Genomic DNA, 21,976 nt, shown 5'->3' on the forward strand with positions numbered 1-21,976 from the left:
AGCTGTGTGGGGGTCAGAGGCCTCAGGGACATAGCGACCCTTGGGAAGGAGTGGGCCCAATGACCAGTAACACCCTGGTCAGGCAGGGGTGCTCCCTGTTAGTTCACTTGACATGTGATTCGCAAGGGGCAAGGCACAGGGTTCGGGTGGGGCAGAGTGGAGATGCCATGGATGGGGAGACTCCTGTAGGGGGTGGTCAGGGACACCCATAGATGTGTGCTGCTTTGGGCTCCACAAAGTCACCCCTAACTGCCCTTCCCTGCAGGCTTGGTCTCTCCCCCACAACTGCCTTCCCCTGCTGGCCATCTTGTGGTAGCCATCTTGTGTCCACATGGGGGCAGCCATCTTGTGTGTTGGAGTGATGGTCAATCTGCATATTACTCTTTGATTAGATAGGATAGAGGTCCTGTAGAGGGTGGTCAGAGACACCCACAGAAGTGTGCTGCTATGGGCTCCACAAAGGAAGAGGGGACCAGGGCTGGGAGAAGAGCCGGGAGGAGAGGGGTCTAGGGGAACCGCAGCAGGGTGCCTGTGGCAGCAGGACAGGTGGAAATGATGCTCGTTAAGCCCCTGAGAGACTGAAATCAGTCACCAGCCATTTCATAGCTTCCCTCTCCACTGGGCAGAAACAGCAATGGGCTGGGGAGGAGTGGGAGGTGAGATTTGCCTTGGACAGAAGTTCCCAGGAGTAAGTGACTGAGGAACGTTCTAGAAATGCCTTCCTTAAAATTCTCTCCAAAGAGAAGAGATTCATCATTTGCTTACAGATAGACTAAGGCCACTTTATTTAATAGCAGGGGCTGAGATTAAATGATAAGAATACCATAGTAACAACAGTAGCTGAACATGCGTTGATATTTGGTATGCAGGAACTCATTGAGACAGATTTGGAGGCATGGAGAAGGGGGCCCCCGAGTTCCGGATGGGCCTGAGGTCCCCTGGGTCCTGCCTCTGCCTGGTCGTTTGTCCTTCCCTCTGGATGTGGCCCGAGGAGAGTCCTGGGACCTGGAGGAAGCTGACGCAGGCTAACTGAATGCATCACTTTATTAAATAAGTGCTTTGTCACGTCAAACGACAGAGATCAGGAGTAACATAAGTTTTAAGATGAATAAATAGCATACAGCAATCTTCACCTTTTTAAGAAAACATGAGATCCTCTATTGTGTTTTTTTTTTCTTTTTTTCTCGTTTTTATTTCCTTAAGTACAAAATGCTAAACAGGAGGTGAGTTCTTCCACATTCAGGCAAATTATTTTTCCTGCATTTTATTTTTTTTCACCATGAACTGGTTTTGTTCGTTGGTTTGTTTATCCATCCTTTTCACCAGTAAAGATTACGAGCATTTGTTTTCTTTAAAAAAAGTTGAAGACAAAAAATAGAAGAAAATAGAGCTATGGTATGCATGTATGTATGTATGTATATGTATGTATGTATGTAAAACTATTGAGAACTACAGTAATATATGTTGTGGTTACTGCTGTCTAAAAGAAAAAACCAAAAAACCAAAAACACAAACTGGTAGGCAACTCGGAATCTGAAGGATCTTGTCTGACAACTGTCTATCCGTGTGGGCTACTGTGTGACGGTGCTGATGGCGGCAGGTGGGACTCAGGCTGGTGTCCGGGGACCAGAGGAGTGGGGGGAATTCGCCCTCCTAACCCCCTTCCCCATTCAGAAGGAGCTGGAGAGAGGAGGCCAGAGACCATGGAGATGGCTAAGCCATGTACTCCGCTAGGAAACCAAGGAAGCATGTTTCAAAAAAGACACAAAAAACCTACGAGAAAAACGAAGTGGAGAAAAGTGCAAAACATGCCTTGCACTTTAGTGGTTTCAAAAAATAAAGACAGTACAACGCCCAGGTTGCTGGCAGGTCAAACCCTGTTCCCTCAGTCCCACCACTTCTTAAAACGAAGCTTCCTTTCTCTGGGAAGCCACAAAAGTCCTCTCTGAGAGCAGAGGGTCCTGTCTCTCCTTGGCCCCCTCCTCTCTGAGCCCCCATGCTGAGCTGGAGCCCTCTGGGAGCTGAGCCCATGGGCCGGGAGACCATTGCCTCCTCCTGAGGGGGCCTGGTGGTTGCCATGGCAGCTGGGTGGCTGCTGGCGAAGGAAGCTCGTGGTGTCCATGGCCCACCTCTCCCAGACCCCAGAGGAGGCTGCCCCTTGTAGGGGTACAGTGGAGAACACTGAAGTGGTGATGGGGACATGGGCGAGGGGAGAGGTTGTGGGGCCCCACAGCCTCCGGGCCTCCCTTCCTCCCTGGGTAAGGGTTGAAGTCTCCGGGCCTGTCCAGGCCTGGCTGTCTGAGAAACTTCCTCCCCAGATGCCCTTTGATGCCAGGGTGGGGAGGGCTCTGGGGGAAGGAGGATCAGTCCTGGATAGGCCTCCTTCCATTGGGACATCACGTATGGTCTACACTGCTGGAGTGAGGCATGAGTCAAAAAGGAGCTGGGATGAGACCTCCCTGATGGGGAAGGTCAACACTTAGACTTGAGGCCATTGAGAAGCTGGAGCTTCAGGCCGCCAGGAGAGCACTCAGGGGCCCAGGCAGCCTGGGGTCAAGGAGAAGCCTGCAGCTGGCAGCGCTCCACATCTGCCTTCCCTCCCACCTGCTGGGGGACAGCTCCATTGTCCCCAGTGACTTTCTCCCGTGGTCTCTCCATGCTGGGCTCAGGTCGGATCTCCCCTGGGAGAGGCTAGATTTCATCCCTCAAGAAGGTCCAGGGTCCTCTAGGGATTGGCCAGCTGACCAGGATCACTCCCTGCAAACCCTGGGGACGCACAGGTGTGTCGTTGTCATGAGCGTTGGAGACCTGAAGAGACTGGTGGAGTTGAGCCAGGCCATCGTCCCCACCTTGGGCGACAGCAAAGAGCTAATGTCAGGAGCCCATTCAAAGTCCAGGAGACAGTGGAGGGGGGTAGGGTGGGGGGAGAGCCCCTCTCAGGAACCAGTCCAGGCCTAGGGAGGGGTGGGAGTAGGGCATGCAGTTCCTGGCTCAGTCTTTTCTTAGGGGGAATGGCAGCCCAGTGTCCACTTGGCAGAACCCAGTTAGATGACTGCTCAAATCCAAAGGAAGGATGTGCAGGAAGAAGAGGGAGGCGGGGAAGGTTCAGGATACTGGCCTACAGCATAGACATGTGAGTCGGGGTTTGGGGACAGTGGCACAGGGAGATGGGGTACACTGACACAGCAGGTCAAGTAAGTCCTTGCAGCTGCCATTCCCGTCAGGCCCTTTGTCCTTTGAAGATCGACCATCTCTCCCACCTCCAGCCAACTGTCCTGTCCCAGGGAGCAGGAGACATCCCCCATGATGCACAGCTGCAAGTTCTCTGCCAGCTGGACTAGATTGGCTTCTTTGCTGTCCCTCTTCATTGGCCCACGCTCGGTGTTGGTGTGTCTCCACGGTGTGGTGCCATCGGGGAAGCGTGGAGAGGGCTGTGCTCACAGTGAGAAAGGGTGTCCTTGCCATTGTCCAAGCCCCCTTTCCTGGCAGGCTAGCTCCAGCCGCAGGGGACAGCCCCCAGACCGCCCACTTGTTGAGGAAGTCGGGGGAGAATGGGAGTGTCCTTGGTTCTGAATGTGGCTGCCACGTGACAGCACCCCAAGCACCCATTCCCTGGTTGTCCTAGGCCTTTCTTCCATCCTCACCCCAGGGAGGAAGCTGAACTGGCCAGCGTGAATGAAATCTCTCTGGCCTCAGTCCCCCACTGCTGGGTGGAGATGGGCATCTGAGCACAAAGTCTTGTCCCTTCAAGACATGGCCACCCTCTACTGCCCCTTGCTATGGTCTAGATGCTAAGTCTAGAACCCTAAGGTTGCCCACCCTTCCTGGCTCTAGGGCTGAGTTAGTTCATTTTTCATTTGTAACCTATACCCCATCTTCCTCTTGAATCCCGGAGGGCTTATTGGGTGGTGAGCCAGCAGAGTTTCTCTGGCTTTGTCTCCTTTTCGGTTGCTTTGCTTCCAAGCTAGAAAGGGGCCAGCAGCCCCTTTCCCTTCACTCCATCTATCTGGCCTGAACAGTCACTTTACAAACTGCCCTGTATTGAAACTTGTTCGCCTCCACATCCCTCTTTGCCCTCTCTCATTGCCATCTCTCTCCTGCTTCGCCATCGTGAAGAGGGAGAGAGGCTTTCAAAACGCAGGCTCTGCCCAGATGAAATGGAAAGGCTCGGTGGGACCAGTAGGTCAAACTTGGGCCTGTTGGGCTCGCTCAGGGTGCGGTTGGAGACGATTCCTTCTGGAGGGTCTGAGGAGCCCACACAGAGGGCTCTCATCCACCTGGCCGGGTGGTACGTGTGAAGACGTGTGCACGTGGGAAATCATGAAAAAAAAATCCAACACTGTGTCCCACAAAAAGTTGAGTTTGCTGCTCATGGGAGGCAGGCAAAACTGGTGTTGTGGGTCATGTTAGAAGAATATGAGTTATGATTTGCCCAGAATGAGGAAACTCCTCAATGCCCCCATAGAAACTACTTGAAAAGTTAATAATACAAATTTTTGAAAGAAAGGAAGGAAGGGAAAAAAAAAAAACAAGAAAGAAAGTAGATTTATATGCCTATATATGACTACATGGAGCTTTGTAGATAAATACAAGCTCACTTTTTTTTTCAGCCTATCCTCCCCCACAGAGGCTGTGCTAGTTGTGAATCAAATGCATGGAAGGGCTGAAACCTCATGTTTCAGCTCGGAGTTCTGGTCAACCGGGAGGAACAAGTCTTCCCACTGTTGCATGTGTATTAATTTCCGAAAGTTTGCACAGGGAAATGTGCACACATATGTAATACTTATGTATCTGCTTAGGAAAATTTATCTATCTAATATCACTCAGCTTTTAATTTGTTTTGTTTTGAGGGGAGTGGAATGCACTTTAGCTTTTATAAATTTGCGGGGGAGAGAACACCTAGTGGGGCAAGCAGAGGAAGGAGAGTTCGAGCTGCCCACATTGCTGGCTGCAGGAGGAGCCAGACCCAGGAGAGGCGCTGACACCTTTTGTCTTTGCCTTGCTCCCTCTGTGACCCATTCAGCCTGGGAAAGCCCCAAGTATGTCACCAAATACTACATCTTGGGCCAAAACTCTAGCACCCAAACGTCTCCCCAGCTCAGGCCAGGGCTGCATATGAGAGGTGGGGCCCGCCGTGAGGCCTGGGATCTTTCCTTCCTGCCCACTTTCTCCCTTCCTTTCCTCACTCTGTTCGTCTTCCTCTCTCTTGTACACAAGTGCCTTCTTCCCTTCTCTGCCTCTTGTTCTTCCTCTCTTCCCTATTCATTCAACTTGCCTCAAAAAGAAAACCATTTAAAATGGGGGAACGCGGGGAGAGGGAAATCTCCTTAACTTTTTTCATCTCCATTGTTGCCATTTCCAAAGTTGAGACCTTGCTAGAGATTCTGAGGCCCTCAGGTTCCTCAATTAGATAGATATATGCATGTTTTCCCCTTACATGAGATGAAATGAGTGGCGTCCTGGGGTGGAGGGAGGCATTGGCTGGAGTTGGGGCTGGGTGTGGGACGGGTTGGGGGAGGAGGAGGAGGAGGAGGGGACGCATCACTCAACGTTGCTGCTGTCGAAGGTGTGGCACTGGAAGTCCCCCTCGACATACTCCATGCTCGGCAGCTTCATCCCGTACTTGTCCACGCACCAGCAGATGCCACGTTTGCGGCCACGGGAAGGCTTGCACTGGGGGTGCGGACAGGGAAAGGCAGTGAGGATGGCTGTGCCTGCAGGAGGCTGCACCCATCTTCCCTCCCCAAGACAGACGTTCACCCCCAGAGAGTTGAGGGGGGTTGTACCCCTGCACGGGGAGGGTCTGGGGAAATGATAGGTAAGGCAGTCTGACCTTGGCTACCCCCTATTAACACATTTTATGTGACCCTTTTGGGATCCTCCAACTTGGTATTTTCCAGAGAGCTACATCTGATACTGATGATGATGATAATTAATAATAATGATAATGTTAATAGGTATCACTTCTGCAGGTTTTTACCATGTACCAGCACTGCTATTTAACACTTACTACATAGTAGGAACTGTTGTAAGTGCTTTACAGAGATTAGTCCGTTATTCCTCATCATTGTGTGAAAACAATAAGCTCAACTATTCTCCATTTACGTGAGGAACCGGAGGCAGAGATTTAAAAAAAAAAATAACTAGAGTAAGAGGACACAGTGAGTGAGTGGGAGAGCCACGAACGGGCCCAAGGCTGCCTGGCCCTGACCCCTCACTTAGATGAGGGGACGCTTAGAGCGTCAGTGTCACATGGGAGGGAACTTGTTAGAAAAGCAAATTTCTCAGAGTCTCTCCAGAGCCACCGTTCAAACACTGGGGAGGGGGGGTCCCTCATTAGTGCTTTGTCAAACCTGCCCGGTGACGCGGATGCCCAAGGAAGGCTGAACACCATTGCCTTAAGGGAACTCGGATCCAATGTAATACCCTAAACACCACCGGTTAGCCACCAGCGGGGCAGCTCAAAGGGTAGCCTGGCTGTGATTTCAGGTGGTACCTGGTGAAAATATGCTTTAAAGTCACATATATGCATATCTCTGTGTGTGTGTGTATCAGGAAATAACATACGACATGGGATGAGACCCAGTGATGTCAAGTTTTCTTTTAAAATTCATGTAGCCCTGGCTGGGCAGCTCAGTTGGATGGAGCATCATCCCAGGGTGTGATCCCCGTTCAGGGCACAATATAAGAATCAACCAGTGGATGCATAAGTGAAACAACACAGCAATGTCTCTCTCTCTCTCTCTCTCTCTCTCTCTCTCTCTCTCTCTCTCTCTCTCTCTCTCCCTCTCTCTCTCTCCCTCTCTCTCTCTTCCTTCCTAATAAAATCCATGTAAATAAGATGGATGGTTAAATGTTAAGTAGATTGTAGCACAGGCAGGAATGGGAAAATCACATTTGTGTTATGGATATTTCAGGTTTGAAAAAGACTATTGTTAAAGACATACATTTTAGGCATTTCGAGGTAGAGGTTCCTGGTGAGTGTTCCAGGAGCCCGGTGACTTGGGGGCATGGGACGGGGCATACCTGCTTTCTCTTGTAGAATCCCTTGCGGTCGCAGTTGGGCAGGTACACGGCACGGGGCACCATCCGAGGGCTGGCTTTGAGCTCCTGCAGGGAAGCCTCCATGTGCCTGCGGCAGGGGCCCTGTGTGCGGAGAGGAGGGATGAGAGGCATGGCAGGACCAGGTGGAAACCGCCCCCATCGGCAGAACACGTGGCCTGGGAGCGGGGGGTGGGGGGGTGGGGGGGGTGGGGGGGGGTGGAGGAGACAAAGGTTCTGTGGGGAAAGCCACCATTTTTTGTTCCCATTGGCTGCTACCAGCGACCTTTCCTCCACCCACTTGCTATGCACCGGGGGTACAAAGTGTGCAAAACCTGCATTTGACCAGGCACAGGGCACCCTGTCCCATCTGTTCCCTGCTCTCCACCCTCAGCTCTTCCCTGCCTCTGAGTGGTTATGTCCGGAGGTGGTCCTCTGTAGATGTTCTAGGAGGACAGAACCCCCGGCTGTTCACCCTCCTGGCACTTGCCCTGTGCTCGCTGTGGCCCACTGGCACCTTCCCTGTGTCCTGCCTCTATGCCTGCTCCCTCAGACAAACCCTGGGTCCTGATCAATGTAAGCTCTAAAAGCTCTCTATTGTAAGTGGCAGGTCCTTCACCAGGTCTAGCATCTCCCGTTGCCACGAACGCAAGTCAGGGCAGTGGCAGAGGCTGCGGGCGTGGACACCCACGATACCATGGGGGGGTCCTTGAGACTCGCCTGTTCGGATTCCTGTCTCATCTCAGGGGCAGCGTTGGCCTGGGTCTGAGCGGTGTTCTCGGCTCCCCCCACAAACTTGGCCTGGCTCAGCTTCTTTCTGCGGTCCTTCTTCACGGCCTCGGCCTTCAGCTCGGAGATGCGGGAGTGTTTGGAATTGGGACGGAAGTGCTTGGGGGGGTAGGTCTCCTCAGCCCCCTCAGCGGTGGTTGGTTCCTCGTGCTCCTGGGATTCCCGATCTGCAGGGAGAAGGAGGCAGGGGGTCAGCCCCTGGGGCCCAGGTACGTCTGTCTGCAGAGCCCAAGACTCTGAAGCTGGTTCAAAGAGAAGGGGGTCTCTGCCCTCCTGGAGCCTAAATGAGAACCAGGGCGTAAGAGTCAGCACTCATGTACGGGGAGGGGGGTTGCTGGCAGGACTGGAGTCCCATAACGTGAATCCAGGAAGATTTCATGGAGTTGGGGTGGGAAGAGGGCGGGTGTTGAAAAAGTCAAGCTGATAAGCGAGGAAAGTTTGACAGGAGGGAGAGGACATTCCGGGGGGCAGCAAAGAGGAAGGAGGGGGGACGTGGCCTCTGGGGCGGCTCAGGCTCGGTCAGGGGCTTGCTTATGGGGCCAAGTAGATGGTGCTGTGGCTAGAGGTGTGGCTTTGATGTTAGAGCACAATCCGGAGATCTTGGCTGTTGGAGGAAATCGGGGGCAACCAGGACAAGAAAGGCCACGTGTGACTTCCTGTAGGGCCTTTATGCTTTCAGAGCTGCTGGACTTGAGCTGCTTGGATTTGGGGAACTGGGGGCAGGAGGGTCCTGGGGGCCTGGACTAGCAGGAGAAGAGGACCTGGGAAGCTAGGCTTGGAGGGGAATAGTGGGGGTGAGTGGGGGGGGGGGTGAGAGGGGACACAGAACCCTGAGGCCTCCCTCCCTGCACTGGCTCAGAGCTGGCTCTGTGCTCTGGGCCCTGGATGGAATGGAACATAACATAGCTCCAGGCCAAGAGCGGCCAACAGCTGGCTGGGCTGGCACAGTTATATATAGGGGTGACTCGGTGACAGTCTATACTTAGCTGACTTATGACCTTTAAAGACGTAGGACTTTGTTCATTTATTTGTTGACCTGTTCATTCCTCCCCCGGCCTGCCCCCAGCCTTTCCTCGGTCCACAGATTTCCATTTAATTCCTATCTCACAGGGACCCTCCTCTGGATCCCCGTTTCTCCTCTCAGTTCCTCAGCCCCACCAGCCCATGCAGACCAGGGTGAGGGGGCGGATGTGGCCAGGGGGGCCTTATTGTTATTGCCCTCTTTTCAAATTCAAAAAAAGAACAAAGGGCTTTGAGGTGACCCTAAATGACTTCACTGGGATGTAGGAAAATCCTATCACCAACCCACTTAAGGGCAAGGCACTGTGATGGAAAATAGGAGAGGAATCCGAGCAGGTGGGATGAGGGGAGGTGTTGGGGGAGAGAAAGGCACTGTGTGTGTTCCCAGCTGGAGGAAGTTACAGGTGTGTGTGAAAAAGGTGTGTGGAGACCCGGCCAAACTCGGTCAGGCTGGCAGGTGGCCGGAAGCACCTAGGCACCTGCTGGCAGTTGGCTCAGATTTGTCACATTTAATCGGATAGGTATTCTGTCCTAAAGGCCCTGGCAGGACATTGCCTGCCTGGAAGAAGCCCCCAGGTTTGCAGGGCTTGGGGCGGTTAGTTGATTTGGGCTACTGCCCAGGAGAGGAAGAGGAAGGGCAGAAAGCAAACAACAAAGCCAAAACTGGTGTGGCTCAGTGGATAGAGCATCGGCCTGCGGATTGAGAGGTCCCCGGTTCGATTCCTGTCAAGGGCATGTACTTTGGTTGCAAGCACATCCCCAGTGGGGAGTGTGCAGGAGGCAGCTGATCGATGTTTCTAACTCTCTGTCCCACTCCCTTCCTCTCTGTAAAAAATCAATTTTATATATATATATATATATATATATATATATATATATATATATATATCTCAAACAACAAAGTCAGGGGCAGACTCTCCCTGAACCAAATTCAACACCAGGATCTCTGACCCCCTACTTTTGGCCTTTCAGTCCGACTTCCCACCTCGCCTTGACTCAGTGCTCAGAGTCTACTGTATCCAAACCTGCTGTGATGATTCATCAACACGCGATGCGCAGGGTTGGTGGAATGCAGCCTTCCAGGAATTAGCTGATAGAGTGATGCTCTGGGGTAAGCCTACTTTTCCTGGCTGTGGGAAGAGCTAGAAAGGGGGCGGGATGCAGGGAGGAGCACTGGTGGTTTGAAGGACTCTGTACAAAGAGAAAGGCCAGGGCTCTCTGATCTAGTAACTGAGGCCCATGCCGGGGGCTCTGGTCTTAGGGAAAGGTGGGGTCGGGGGTGGGGGAAGAGGAAAAGCCTACTACGGCATGGATGGGTCTCTGAGCCAGTCTTACTGAGGGACCAGAGACACTTCCTTCAACCTCTCTGGGCAAAACTAAGCATTCTAATCTTCAAAACACATTTGACCACTGTGGTAGGGGAGAGGGCAAGAGATGTTGCCATTGAAAGGCTGGGGGCATTCTGGGGTGCGTGGTCATACCCCTTCTCCAATTAAGATTGTAACAAGAGGAAGTGAGGGGAGAAGGGAGAGGGGGCTGGGTGTTGAAAATGGGAGGGAGATGAGTGTTTCCTTCAGGGGCTGCCCCAGCCTGGCCTAGAGGACCAGCCAATCAGGGGTATGTGTGGGATACCTGCAAAGCCAAGCGCAGGGGCCGCCTCTCCAATGGAAGAGACCCCAGCAAGCTGCTCACCTCCAGGGCTTTGGACCAGCCCTGGGATCCTCCCCACAGGCCATCTAGTCTCTTAGTCTTTTCTCTGAAAGTGTTCCCATTGTCTTGGGCTAAGCAATGATGAGGTTGGAAAACCAACTGTGGATTCCTGCATCCACTTGAGGGAGCTCAAAACACGTTTGCAAACCCTCTCCCCTTCCTTCCGTGGGCCTCCCCAGGGCAGGCCTCCCGGGAGCACACCCTCCCCAGGATGCGGGCTCTTTTGCTGCTCTGAAAGGCAGGCTTAGAGCTTTGATGGGCCTCCTGGCTTTAGGTGCCACTTAACCCTCCTGTGACCTGTTACTTTGGCACCGGGGGAGTTGAGTTTCACAGATATTCATCAAGGTCTTGTGGTCACCTGTAGGCTCCAGAGAGACAGTGGAAAGTTGGGGCGGAGCCAGGACAGCACCAGGGAGATGAAAGGGCTGGAGCGCAGACCCAGAGCTGGAATGCCAGAGCCAGCAGGCCCTGCTCAGCTGCTTTGAGTCATAAATAGGCTTTTGATTTGGGCAGGGTTTAAGTCTGAGATAAAGCAGGAAGGCACCAGTAGGCTGGCAGCTCCTGCGCTATTTCATCAAGAGAAAGCAGACTGAGGTTGTGGAAGGGATGCAGATGAGATATAAGGAGGACTTCCTGGTGATGTGACCCTGTACCCGAACAGCAGGGAACAGAGGAGGGCCTTGGGTTCTGGAACCCGCTGGACAAACATGTCAATACCTCCACATGGCCAGTAGGTGGCGACAAAGACAAGACCACACAGCATGCCTGGGTGCTCATTGCTAGGGACTGTAAGTAATTTTTAAAATCTGGAATTTGTGCGCCAGTTTCTCTGACAACCACTAAACCCTCTCCTTCTCTGTGTGTGTCTGCAGCACGTATTTAAAGAGTTAGGGATATGGACAAGTGAGGACTGGAAAGGACTCATAGGGGGAGAGTGGAGAAGGCAGGTGTGGGAACTGGAGGGGGAGCGGGGCAAGACTCTATGTGCATAACCCTCAGCTGTTTCTTTCTTCTGAAATTGACAAATGACCAGGGGAAGAAGTGAAACGTATCTGGCACCTCCCTTTCCATCTCTTGATGTCATTTCCAAAGGATTCTGCAGAGGATGGGAGGTGTGAAATGCTCAGTATTATTTCCTTCTCTCTTAGTTCCATGATCTTGCTGATGTCAGAGCAAATGAGAGCTATCATACTACCCTGATATTTACCTTTGGGGTGGGTTGCCAACCAACCAGCTCTCTAATAGCCCAGCCCCTGCCATGTGATGCTGGCCATTGCTGCCCATGCACACCGGGGCAGTAACATTCACCGAGGCACAGAGGGTACATGGGCCCTCCCTGTGCTCACGTGAACACTTGTTTGAGGACGACACCGTCCTCATGTCCCAGCAAACGCAGACGGCGTGTGGGTGAGGCCTGGCCGCTATGTCCCCAGAGGCACCCTAGGACGGGCAGATCTACTCACAGCACAGATGCCCAAAGCATAGTCCCCATCCAGGCTCCACCACCGTCTCCAATATGCCCTCTTGCTGCCGCTGTTATCTGGTAGGGACAGGATGCTCGAGCAGCAATGACAGGCATGTGTTTTTAAGAAATGTTTCCATACCACCTGCTCCCTGGTTACAGAGATGGATGGTACCGCTGGGAACCTGCTGCTCCCTGCAATCTGACCTCCCACCTGGGGCTCTCAGCCCCTCCCTGGCATCATTCACAGCCCGCTCCCAGGCTGGTGCTAGTTCCCATTCATCTTAACCTCAGACTCTACCTTCGGAGGAACCGGGGTGGCCCAGTCCTGGGACTTTGTGTTGGAAACGGAAGACACTGAGGTGGACTTGGAATTCTCGGCTCAGGAGGAATGCAGGGCTTTGCCAGGCCGCCTGGACCCGGAGAGAGGAAAGTCTCTCTCCCCAGCCAGAGACGAGATGGGTTCGCCCAGAACCTCTCTGCGAGGCATGGAAAGGGAGCCGGGTTTCCACTGGCTCTCCTCCTGGCTCCCTCGGTGGAATTTAAACAATAACCTCCGGGCAGAGGCTTGTCATTTATCTCGTCTCCCGGCGAATGGTAGTCCATAAATAATCTTTAAGTGGAGAGATACATCGATCTACGCCAGAGACAAAGGGAAGTGGGCGGAGGCTGGGGTGCCTTAGAGCTCAGTGGGTGCCCTATGCGGCCATCTCACTGGGGCCACTGTCTTTAAGCACAGTGACTGCCACAGAGGGAGTGGGGGAGCAGAGCAATGAGCCTCACAGGACAGGGTCAGACGGACGGGTCCCCTGGATTGGTGGGGCTTCTCTCTGGTCTCAGGCTTCACTGTCCAATCCAGTAGCCACTAGCCACACGTGGCTATTTAAATGGATAAATAGGAAACCAAACTACAAGGTTAGCTCTTTCGTTGCTCTAGCCACATTTCAAGTACTCAATAGCCACACCTGTCACTGCAGGAAATTCTACTGGACAGCTGGTCAGCGGGCACAGGTCTATGGCTGAGTAGGGCTAGGAGCTCCTGGTCCCCTCCCACCCTGCCCTGTTTCCTAGCCAAAGGCAGCCTCCTGCTCTTCGATATGACCCCAGGCTATAGGAAAATGATGGGTCCGCTGCTCGCTGTTTAAAAAACCATAAGGCATGTCTCCATCTCCGGAAGTCTGACCATTTCCCAGCTGCAGATGCCAAATGGCTCAATTACACCGCATGTGCGTGCCTCTGCACAGAGAAAGGGGACGGGGCACGAGGTCTCGGCTGGAGCCTTCCCGGGAGCTGCCCCCCCCTTCCTCCCCGCCCTCCTGCCCATTCCACCTCTAACCAATGTCTGCCTGTCCCAGTCCCTCTGGAGACACTGTTTTCTTTTCCTCTGTGGTCAGGCACAGACGCGCATGTTCTGGGCTCCTCTGAGCAAGAGTTATGAGCTGAGAAGGAAAAAAGCACTGACTTTCCAAGAGGAAAGCAAACCCAAACAGCCGCCATCCTCAGGTGCCAGGTGGGGGGAGCTGCGAGAGGCCGCAGAGGGGAGTCCTGCTGACCGGGGGTGGATGGCAGCGGTGGGGGCAGGTTCTGAATAGATGACTGGACAGTGGGGGGCAAAAGCTGAGCTCCTGTCCAGCCCCAGTCCCATTTCAGGCTAGGAGAACTGACGCGGCCAGGCACCTAAACCAACAGCAACGCTGACCAGCGTGGGCGTGTCACATCTCCGCCCTACTCGGTGAAATAAGGACGTCCCACAGCAAAGCGGATAAACACAGCCAGACTACCCGTCCTTAACTCTCAGCCGCTCCTCTGGGGAGGAAGACGAGGCTGCTTCTGACAGTTCCTAAGCCTCAGTGCAGATTTACTGTGAGCACTCTTCGTCTCTTCCTCCCCTCTCTTTGCCTCTGTTTTCTCATCTGAGTTATGGGAAGGATGTCACCAGCCCCTCCCCACAGGGCTGCTACGGGGCAGAAGTGAGTGGGTATGTGCTAATCACCTCTCACCGGTCTCTGTGCCTCTCACATCCCTAGTTCCAATCGTCCACTAAAAACTTGATTGCTTGGCCCTGGCTGACTTGTACCCCACGAGCTCTAAGGCTCCCCAATGCAGATCGTTCTGCCAGAAAGCGACGGCTCTATCCTTGTCTCTGGGGAGTGGATGGCCAACCCCAGGTGAGAGCGACCTGGCACCAGTGCTTCTGGGAACCAGTCCCCACACAGAGAACCCACCCTGGGAGTGGATGCCTCTGTCTAATCCCATTCCTTCGCGCCGCCCTAAGGCACTGGGTTTTCCCTACAGATGGAGAGAGAAAAGGTGGCCCACCACTCTGCTCAGGGTAGACGTGGCCGCTGTCAAGTTGGTGACACTTCCCCAGATCGAAGGTGGGGTTGCACTCACTCCCCGGGACCAGAGGTTAAAAAAGAATCCTCCTCATCCCCCCCTCCCCCTGCCCCTCTCCGGGCCAAGCCAGGATTCAGGACTCTAGGACGTATTTCTTGATCCCTGGGAGACAGTTGGTAAGAAATGCACCTCTAACCAATTACGTACTAATGCAAGACTCCCAAGATGAGTGTCGCCAGGCAGGTTTCTCTGGGGACTGGAAGATGGAGCATGCTCAGTAGAAACGTCTGTCCTTTCCCACTCCGGAAGGCAGTGGAAGGACTCGGTAGGGAGAAGCCTCTGCATGGAAGAGTGGGAGATGAGGAGGGGAGGAAGCTTCCGCTCATTTCTCTGACCTGGCAACACTCCCACTCCTGACTCAGCACAGCCTATTCCCAACATTACAATTAGGCAGCCACATTCCCTGCATGGACCCACATGACCAGAAGGAGGCGGCAGGGAGCAGGTAGTTTGGACTCTCCCTGGTCCCCCTGAGGAGACAGGCTTTGGTATGAACCAAACAAGGGAATCAATTCCTGTCCATTAATCAAAGCTCAGACTCTTTTCTCCTCTGACTCTTTGCGGGGAGGAGGAGAGTGTGGAGAGAGCAGTTCCCTCCCAGAGCGGTAGGGGCTAGCCAGGGGCCACCTGTATCTACTAGAAAATACGACAGATGTGGCTGGTGTTATATTTCAATCGAAAGTGCTGTCCTAAAGTGTCTGGAATGAGGGCTGGGGTCAGAGAGACATCACAGGTGTGGTGGTACAATCCAGGTTCGGAATACCCGGAGCCCACATTAAACATCTCTGCATGCTAGCAGAGGTCAGGTGGGGCACCCTCAAGTTCTGAGCTCCTATTTCATCCTCGCCTCCTTCACTATGGGATGATGTCATCAGGTGATATTTGCCAAAGGCCTCATGGCAGGTTAGGCTGGGTCCAGGCAAGAGCTCTGGTGAGCAGTGAAGAATAGCAAAACGGAACCCTAAAATCAATAGGATGAGCTGAATTCTAGTCCCTTCTACCACTAGCCCTAGATCTAATTTTGGGCAAGTGACTCCGCATACTGGGCCTCAGCATCCCCATCGTAAAGGGAGGACCTGGACTTCACGGATTGTGTGGGTTCCTTGAGCTTTAGCATTCTTTGGCGAATGCCCAGGTAATTCCTGGAGAGATGTTAGGACCTTGCTAAGCCAAGTGGTTGGGCAGGAAAGGGCACTTTGCCCCATATAGAGATTTCCACTCACTCCGTTGGATTTATATTGAGAGAGAGAGAGAGAGAGAGAGAGGGAGAGAGAGAGAGGACATTGTAACAGAAATCATGGGAAAAATGGAACTTGAAAAAAAATGTGGGGGATCCCCTGGCTATAGGGGAAAGTGGAGTAGACACTTAGGACTGGCTTCCTTGTTTATTTACTTATTTATTTTCTCACTTATCGAATTAATCGTTGTCTTGGAATACACATACAGCTAGCAATTTAAGGATGATGTCTGGGTATCTGCAACTTTTGGACCAACTATAGTAAAACTGCGAAACAAAGACTCCAACAAAACCCCTTCAGATTGCCTCCTTGTCTCTTACCACCGCCATTCCTTCTCCTGGTTGGCTCCTGCTTGGTGCCTGGACCCTTTATGGTGTTTTCCCGGCTTCTGGACGCAGTGGGCCTGGCATACGGTGCTCCTTCTTTAAAGTTTTATTTCTCACACATTAAATAACTCAAAGTTTCAAAGGCATTGCTCAGGGACAAAGTAAAATCTTTAGACAAGAATCACCTTTTCTTCTCCGTAGCTCCTCCCTCCCCTATGAAAGGCACCAGGGCTCCTGTTGGGATTCCTACCCCCATGCCCTTTGTTGTAACCCGCCCACTAACCTCTGGCTCCCTACAGCTACAAGCCCACTTGCCCGTTCAAACCCAGCCCAAGCCCTGGGACTAACTCACAGCTGCTGACTTAAAACTCAAGCCCTTAGGGCAGTGGTCGGCAAACCAAGGCTCCCGAGCCACATGCGGCTTTTTGGCCCCTTGAGTGTGGCTCTTCCACAAGATACCACGTACCCTAATTAATAACAATGTACCTACCTATATAGTTTAAGTTAAAAAAAAATGTGGCTCTCAAAAGAAATTTCAATCGCTGTCCTGTTGATATTTGGCTCTGCTGACTAATGAGTTTGCAGACCGCTGCCTGAGGGGGTGCCTTGGCCACCGGGGGGATGGAGAATGGGAGGGAGGGAAGTGGCAGGGAAGACTGAGAGGGAAAGAAAATGTGGCCAAGGGTGCTCGCTCCTCTAGCCAGCAGAGAGGGGTGGGGTGGGGTGGGGGAAGGTAAGAAAAGTAAAGTTAAAAGCAGCATCTCCTGTCTCCCCAGCCCCGTTTTCCTTGGCGTGGGCACAGCCAGCCTCTCAGAGACTTGCTTCAAAGGGCGGCGGTGCGGGTGGGAAAGGAATCTGCCTCCTTCAGTTTTCCATGATCTGGTTCAGCCCAGACACAAGTTTGGCCACGAAACCTAACTCTGGCACTGGACTCCAGCATGGCGTTCGGACCGGGTGTGGCGTGGAAGCTGGGGTGACCGAGGCCAAACCCCTAAAAGAAGCAAAAGCTCAATTCATTTTTACTGAGTTTTTTTTTTTTTCTTTTTCCTCCAGAAGCATATTTTCTTATTTCTCAATGACGGTACTGAAACCCAGGGTCAGCTTCTTCCCGCACCCCCAATGTAAGTCTCCCTGGCACAGAGGAGGTCCCCCAGACCAGGCAGAGATGCGTGCATCCCCCCTCTCCCCCTGCCCCCTCCACCCACAGAGCCACAGAGCCACAGTGTCCTGCAAACAATGCCAGCAAAGCCCGGCCTTCCTCCACTCCATCCAGCTCACAGATATTCCTGAGCTCGCCGCCCCCCCCCCCCCCCAAATAGCTCGTCTCCCGCCTCCCTCCCGCCGCAGACACTCTGCCATGTGTCTCTGTATGTGTCTTTGCCCCTCGATTGGACGAAATAAGATGCGGGGCCCCCTGCGCTCCAGCCCTGGCTCTGGGGCCCACTCCCTCTTGGTTGCACAGCAACGTGCCCAGCAAACACTAGTTCTCAGCCGCCCGCCCCCACCCCCCTGCCTTCCGCCCTCCCTCCTCCTCCCAGGAGCTCTGGCCGCCGGCCAGCTCGCCCTTCTCAGCTCCCCATTTCTAATTCAAAGACGCCTTCTTTGGGAGGGATTGAAAAAAGGTATAGATCTGTCTCTCCATAGACATCTATGTTTTTGGTGTGTGAGTGTGTGTGTGTGTGTGTGTGTGTGTGTGTGTGTGTGTGTTTGGTACCTTATTTATATTTATCTGGAAACCGCGGAAGGGAGGGGCGCACCCAGGTTGGCACTGCTGGTTTAGGGGTGGCGGTGTGCTAGTGTGTGCTGGGGAACGGGAATTCTGCTCAAAGGAACGGGCGCTTTTCTCCATTTCTCTGTTCACTTCCCACTCCTTAAGAAGCGCCTCTGTGTCGGCTCCAACTTTTGGGGGAATCAGCCCAACGGTCTAGGAGCCGAAAGCTATAGCGGGGAGTGCCCACTCCCATTGCATCCGTCCTGTGGCCCCTCCCCCCCTCACAATCCATTAGGCACCTGCCTCCGCGGCAGAGTCCCAGAGACACGCTGGGGGGCGGGGGGGGGGGGGGGAGAGGGCAGAGAGGCGGCTAGCATTGGCCCAGAGCTACCTTGAAGGTAGGAGTTGAGGAAAGGGATGCAGAGAATCTAACGGGCATCTTGCTTGGGACTAAAGCTGGCCTCCTTTCCTCCCCATCCCGTGTGTGTGTGTGTGTGTGTGTGTGTGTGTGTGTGTGTATGTGTGTATGTATGTGTGCGTGTGAGTGTGTGTGGTGGATTGAACTCTGTGTGTGTATGTGTGTATGTGTGTGTCTGTGTGTGTGAGTGTGTGATGAGTTGAACTGTGTGTGTGTGTATGTGCATGTATGTGTGTGTGAGAGTGTGTGTGTATGTGTGCGTGTATGTGTGTGTGAGAGTGTGTGAGTGTGTGTGTGTGAGTGTGTGTGTGTGTGTGTGTGTGTGTGGCGGGTAGAACTGGAAAGTTGGATGCTCCTGTTTGCTGTCTCAGCAGTTGTGCGCCTGCCCCTCCCACATCACTCCACCAGCACGGCTGGACACATAGAAGCGGGGCAGAGCGGGGCAGAGCGGGGCTGAGTGGTACCTGGCACACTCTCCGTGTTCGCCAGGCTGTTAAGCAGAGCCTCCCTGCCAAGCCAGGAAACAGATTCCTATCTCTCACCAGTCTCTCCTCCACCCCAAGCATTTAAAAAATCTATATCCCCCGGGATGGCCGCCTTTTAAAAACAGTTCTTAATAAAAATAACTCCACACACTGGCCCGCGGGGCGTCCGGGTCTGCCCGTTGCCTCCGTCTCTTTCCTGCAGGCAGCAGTGGGAGTGAGACGCCTCTGGCCAGGCCGGGGAGGCTGCCTGTAGGGCAGAGACTGCGGGGTTTGGGAGATGCAGGCTGAACCTGGGAAAACTCCCTGCCTCTTCCCAAGCACCTACGCTCTTCTCCCCTACGTGACAGTGTCTGTACTTTGCAGTTTAAGAAAACTCGTGCTGGGGTACCTCCAGGGGTAGGGGAGAGGAGGGGAGAAGGGCACTGCCCCAGGAAGTAACGACGCAGAATGAGCATTGTTTAGCCAAATCTTAACCCCTTTTGGAGAGAATCAATAACCAGTGTGACGTCTCAGAATGCAGGTTTTTGTGTACAGCTCATGAAAATAGTTTTAAAAAACTTAAGATCAGGTAGCTTTTTTCATAAAGAAACTCCGATCTCAAGGGAGCAGAACTGACCTCATTAAACAAGTAGCTTAGTCAGCCTTTTAGATCCTGGACTGGGAGGGGGGGGTAAGAACTTGGGGGCAGGGCAGTGAGGGGGCGGGGCTCCTTGGAGGCGGAGGGGAGCAGCGGGGCGGGGCCGCCCCAGACTCCGCCCTCTTCATTTGACATTCAGAGATCCCAGGGCCCCTCTCATATTCACACCACACCCACTTGGGATCCAGTCTGAGGGATGGGGCGGAGGGGACTGGGAGTGGCAGGGAAGTTAGGAGTTCTGTCTCACATCCCCTCTCGCCTCCCAGCTCTACCTTTCGTCCCAGGTAAATCGGGGCCAGGAAAAGTAACTGGATTTCGGGGAGAACATCCAGCACAGGAACATCACCCCGTAGCTTCTTGCTCCTCCCGCCCCCCAGTCGCCCCCCCCCCCCCCCCCCCCCCCCCCCCGCCGCTAGCCCTCTGACCTCCCGCCTCCGCCGTGCGCGCCCACAGTAAGCTTACCTTTCCTGGGAGGAAAAAAGGTATTTTAGATTTTAACCTATTTACCAGCGATCGCGATCAATCACTGCCAGTCAAAAGTCCTGGGTGTGCACATGGGAGGGGCATCCCAGTCCTTACCCCAAAGGCATGAAATACACACAGTGCCAGTGTGTGTGTGTGTGTGTGTGTGTGTGTGTGTGTCTCGGGGCAGCAGGATATACACGTCCAAAGGGGCTGGCAGGGGGGCATGGGCTGAGGGAAGGACAAAGGTAGAGTGAGCCCAGGACGCCTCTCTTCCCAGGTCCTCCGTGAAGGCACTACGTTAACAAAGAGATTTTTTTCCCCCAAGTTCAGAAAAAAGCCCCAGAACGTGTGGGGTGGCTAGCAGGTGGCGGAGGAGGGAGTTGGCAATGAAATACGTATACCCGCTCAGCCTGGAGACTCAGGGGGTTTGGACCTTGGGACGTGAGGGGAGCTCAGAGTCAGTGTTCTGGCGAGGGGGTGGGGTGTGGGGAGCAGGGTGGGGGGATCTGGGTGGGGGCAGAGTGTGGAGCCAGAGCGAAGACCGCCTGGGGCTGGGATGGACGGCAGCCTGGGGTCGCTGGATCAGCCAGGGCTCCGATTCCTGGGTGCAGAGACCCCCCCCGCGCTCCCCCCGGGCTGCGCCCCGGCTCTGAGCCACTCTCCGGGCACAGCGCGCGCGGCCGGCCGGTCCCCGTCCCCGGTCCCCGGTCCCCGCTCGTGCACCGGGTGTCTGGCCGGCACCCGAGCGCGCTCACCGGCCCGGACTTGCTCGCGGTAGGTCTTCTCGTTCATGCAGACGCCGCGGCCGTGCAGCAGCGCGTGCAGCGGCTTCTCCTCGTCCTGGCGCGGCAGGCAGCGCAGGCCCTGCGCGCAGCGCTCCGTGTACACGCCGCACGCCTGCGCCTCGGCCAGCGCACACGTCATGCAGCAGCCGCAGCCCGGCTCCTTGACCAGCTCGCAGCCCAGCGGGCTGGGCGGGCACATGGACAGGGCCTTCTCGTCGCACGGCTCGCAGTGCACCAGGGAGCCCAGGCCCCGGGCCGGCCCAGCGAGGGCCAGCAGCAGGAGCACCGCGGGGAGCATCATCTTCAAGCCTCCCTTCGCCTCGGGCGGGGCGGAGAGCGAGGGCGCGGGGAGAGAGGGGCTGGGAGGAGGAAACCTAAAAAATCCGGGCAGGTAGAGCAGGTGCCCTCCCCCAGACAATGGCAAAGTGTGGAGAGAGGGAGAAGGCCGGGGTGCCCGCGCGCAAGTCCCAGTCACAGGGACTCAAGACCTGCAACAGGTTGGGGGCGAGAGAGCGGCGCCAGGTGCACGCACCGGACCAGCGGCTCCAGAGCCCGACTGCAGGGGGCAAAGCCAAAAACTGTTCGCCCCAGAGCAACTACCGAAGCAAAGAGCTCGGAGGCTGCGGGGGAGACGGGGTGGGGTGGAGAAAAAGAGGTTCGTCTTCAAAAAAATGTGGTTTAAAATCTAAAGCGCACCCTGCTCCTTCTAACCTTCAGCGGAGAAGGTGGCGGTTGCAGCCGCAAGGGCAGGGGAAAATATTGAAATCAAGAAAAAAAGAAAGAAAAAAGAAAGGAAAAGAAAGAGAGAGAGAGAAAAAAAAAAAAAAACCCTAACCCCTCTTTTCTCCCTATTTTGCAACCACCTCTTCGAAATTCGCAGCCTGGGCGCGAATCCCGGAGAAGGGTGCAGGCGGAGGAGAGGGGACCGAGAAGGAGCAAAAAGGAGGAGAAAGCCCGCACCGCCGGGCAGCTTTCCCCAGCTCTTCACCCCGCAGAAGTTTCCACAGAGACTCTGGCTCCCGGGGAGCGGGCGCTTTTAAACGCGCGGCCCTGGCTGCCTGCCAGCTCGTAGCTGCAATTTGAGCTCCCAACACCCAGCCCGGCAAGGATGCCAGAGAGCGGTGCGGGGCGAGCTCACACGGGGTGGGGGTGGGGACGGCCTTCGAGACACACAGGGGCTCCCTTCCCTGCACGCACAGCACCCTCCACCCCCTCCTCCCCCCGGATGTGAGAAAGGGGCGCCGGGACCAGGCAGGGGCTGTGGGAGGGAGGACGAGAGTTCTTCTGAGCAAGGTGGACACAATGAGGAGTCACTCAGTCTCCCCTCGCCTCCCGTCCCTTAACGAGCCGAGGAGAAATTTTTCATTTTATTTTTTATTAGCCAACTGGATATACACGGTGCCCAATAAGTTCTTCCCCAGCTTTGGTAAATGGCTGCCTGCTAGTGTCTAAGTTTGCTGGTGTCTAAGTTACCATGTAAGGTGTGTGCGTG

General features: G+C 54.3%; 1 protein-coding gene across 1 annotated transcript; it reads right to left on the bottom strand.

Moving 5' to 3' along the window:
* Nucleotides 1-1,026: 1,026 nt before the first annotated feature.
* IGFBP5 (insulin like growth factor binding protein 5) lies at nucleotides 1,027-21,503 on the bottom strand. The gene is made up of 4 exons (XM_084892512.1): nucleotides 20,455-21,503; nucleotides 7,762-7,997; nucleotides 7,027-7,146; nucleotides 1,027-5,673 (listed from the first exon to the last, which is right to left on the bottom strand). Exons 1-4 carry the CDS (start codon nucleotides 20,783-20,785, stop codon nucleotides 5,542-5,544), a joined length of 819 nt encoding a protein of 272 aa, XP_084748638.1. The 5' UTR covers nucleotides 20,786-21,503; the 3' UTR covers nucleotides 1,027-5,541.
* Between the last annotated feature and the right edge of the window lie 473 nt (nucleotides 21,504-21,976).

This window comes from Pipistrellus hanaki, assembly GCF_964339955.1.
Source record: "Pipistrellus hanaki genome assembly, chromosome: 8".
Taxonomy (NCBI): domain Eukaryota; kingdom Metazoa; phylum Chordata; class Mammalia; order Chiroptera; family Vespertilionidae; genus Pipistrellus; species Pipistrellus hanaki.